Consider the following 1775-nt stretch of genomic DNA (forward strand, 5'->3'; position numbering starts at 1 on the left):
GTAAGCCAACTGGGCAGCAGGGGCCCCGTCCACGCCCCGCCCCCAGGGGGCCACGCCCAGCAGCAGAAGAGCAATGCCATCTGCAAGGGGGCACCCTCTCCAGGAGCAGAAGGATGTCCCTCCTCTCTACAGCTCAGTATCCCTCCCTTCACCACCTCTGGCCCCCACCGAACCTGTCTTGAGCCAAGTGCCATTCTGCTGGGCTGACCGTGGGGAACAGGATGCCTGCCCCGACTGGGTCAGTCTGCAGGGTGCAGGTGGTTTCCGGTGGCTGACTTTCCCACCGGCCCCCAGGTGTCGCAGCTGCCCCCCACCCTCTGTCCTGTCTCTGTGTCCTTGCCCTTCTGGCCTGCACCCCTTTTGTTCTAACCATCTGTTCTTTGTCTCCACCTCTTTCTCCTGACTGTACCTCCCCTAAGGATAGACGGTACTGAGGTGAGCAGAGGAGCTGGGTGGGACTGGGGGAGGGCTGGCATGAGTAAGGGCGGCTGGGGTGCTTGGCCAGGCTCCTCAAGGGCCTGGGAAGGCAGATTTGGTTAGGTAGACAGCAGGTGCTGCAAGTGGGGCCGTCGGAACAGGTTACAGCTGGCAACAGGGGGCAAGTGTGCAGTCACAGGAGGAAGCCATGGGGTCCGAGCCTGCATGAGGATCAGGGCAGAGTGGAGGTGCAAATCAGGCTGCAGAGGAGGGAAGGACAGACCTCCAGAAGGTCTTGAGTCCTGAGGTGAGGAAGGTGGGTAGTGCCATGGGCAAGTGAAAGCACTGCAGCTTCCCTGGAAAGGCCTGGAATGTGGGACCTTCAGACCAGGAGTGAGCCGGAGATACTTCATCCCAGGTGAGCCTTATTTGGGCTCAGATCCTAGGTCACAGTGAAGGTTGCCCACATTCTGTGAAGTTCCGCGCCGTGCACGTGTGCCATGAACTCTCATCCCACTTTGCCTTGACTCAGAGGGAGTGCTGGTTTGGGGAGGGCGAGGGCAAGGGCTGCATCCAGCAGCTACAACCTCTGCAGTCAAACTCCCTTTCTAACAACCCATCTCCAGCCTTTTGGGCAGGCAGCAGGTCAGCAGGCCTTCACTCTTCCTTGCTTCCTCGAGCAGCCCATCACTGCTGTCAGGATGCTTAAGTCTCCTCTTTTTGTGTTAATTTCACACGGCTGCGGCAGCCTCTGTGGGGCTCAGCTGCCAAATGTTCACATACTGAAAGCTCTTCAAGCAGAGCTCTGGCTCAGACACTGGCTGGAAGAGCTTAGGAGCACAGCAGGGAGGCTGTGTGTGGGGAGAGGGGCTGTAGGTTGGTGCCTGACGATTACCTGGTGCCTTCTACTTGCTGGGTTGTCTCCATCTATCCATTGGCTCTCTCCAGGGGGCAGCTCAGGTTCAGCTTATAGTTGGGGAAGCTGAGGTTCAGAGAAGTAATGCTTTGAAAGCTCCTCCATGCAGCAGCTTCCTTCTCGCCCCCCGCCCCCACCTCCCCAGGTGTGCAAGAGTGCTGTGTTGGGTGGCAGGGCCCATGGCTTCTCGCACCCTCTGAGTCTGTGCCTTATCATGCCCCCTGCAGCTGTGTCAGTCCAGCCCCGGAGCCCAGTCTTCCTGCAGCAGCGAGCCCTCTCCCCTGGGCAGTGCCCCCAACAATGACAGTGGCGTGGAGATGCCGGGGACAGGGCCCGGGAGCCTGGCAGACCTGACAGCTCTGGAGGACCCGCCGCCAGGGGCTGACACCTCCGCCCTGGCTGCCCCCTCTGCTGGTGGCCTACAGCTGCGCAAACACATGAC

General features: G+C 60.2%; 1 protein-coding gene across 1 annotated transcript in view; it reads left to right on the forward strand.

Annotated features, from left to right (window-relative positions):
- The window catches only part of GLI2 (GLI family zinc finger 2), a 265521-nt gene that overhangs the window by 257792 nt on the left and 5954 nt on the right, over positions 1-1775 (forward strand). The window contains exon 13 of the mRNA XM_010861267.1: positions 1535-1772. Within this exon, the coding sequence (XP_010859569.1) occupies positions 1535-1772 (238 nt within the window). The remainder of the gene's footprint in view (positions 1-1534; positions 1773-1775) is intronic.

The sequence above is a fragment of the Bison bison genome, unplaced genomic scaffold (genome assembly GCF_000754665.1).
Source record: "Bison bison bison isolate TAMUID 2011002044 unplaced genomic scaffold, Bison_UMD1.0 scf7180017864471, whole genome shotgun sequence".
NCBI lineage: Eukaryota > Metazoa > Chordata > Mammalia > Artiodactyla > Bovidae > Bison > Bison bison.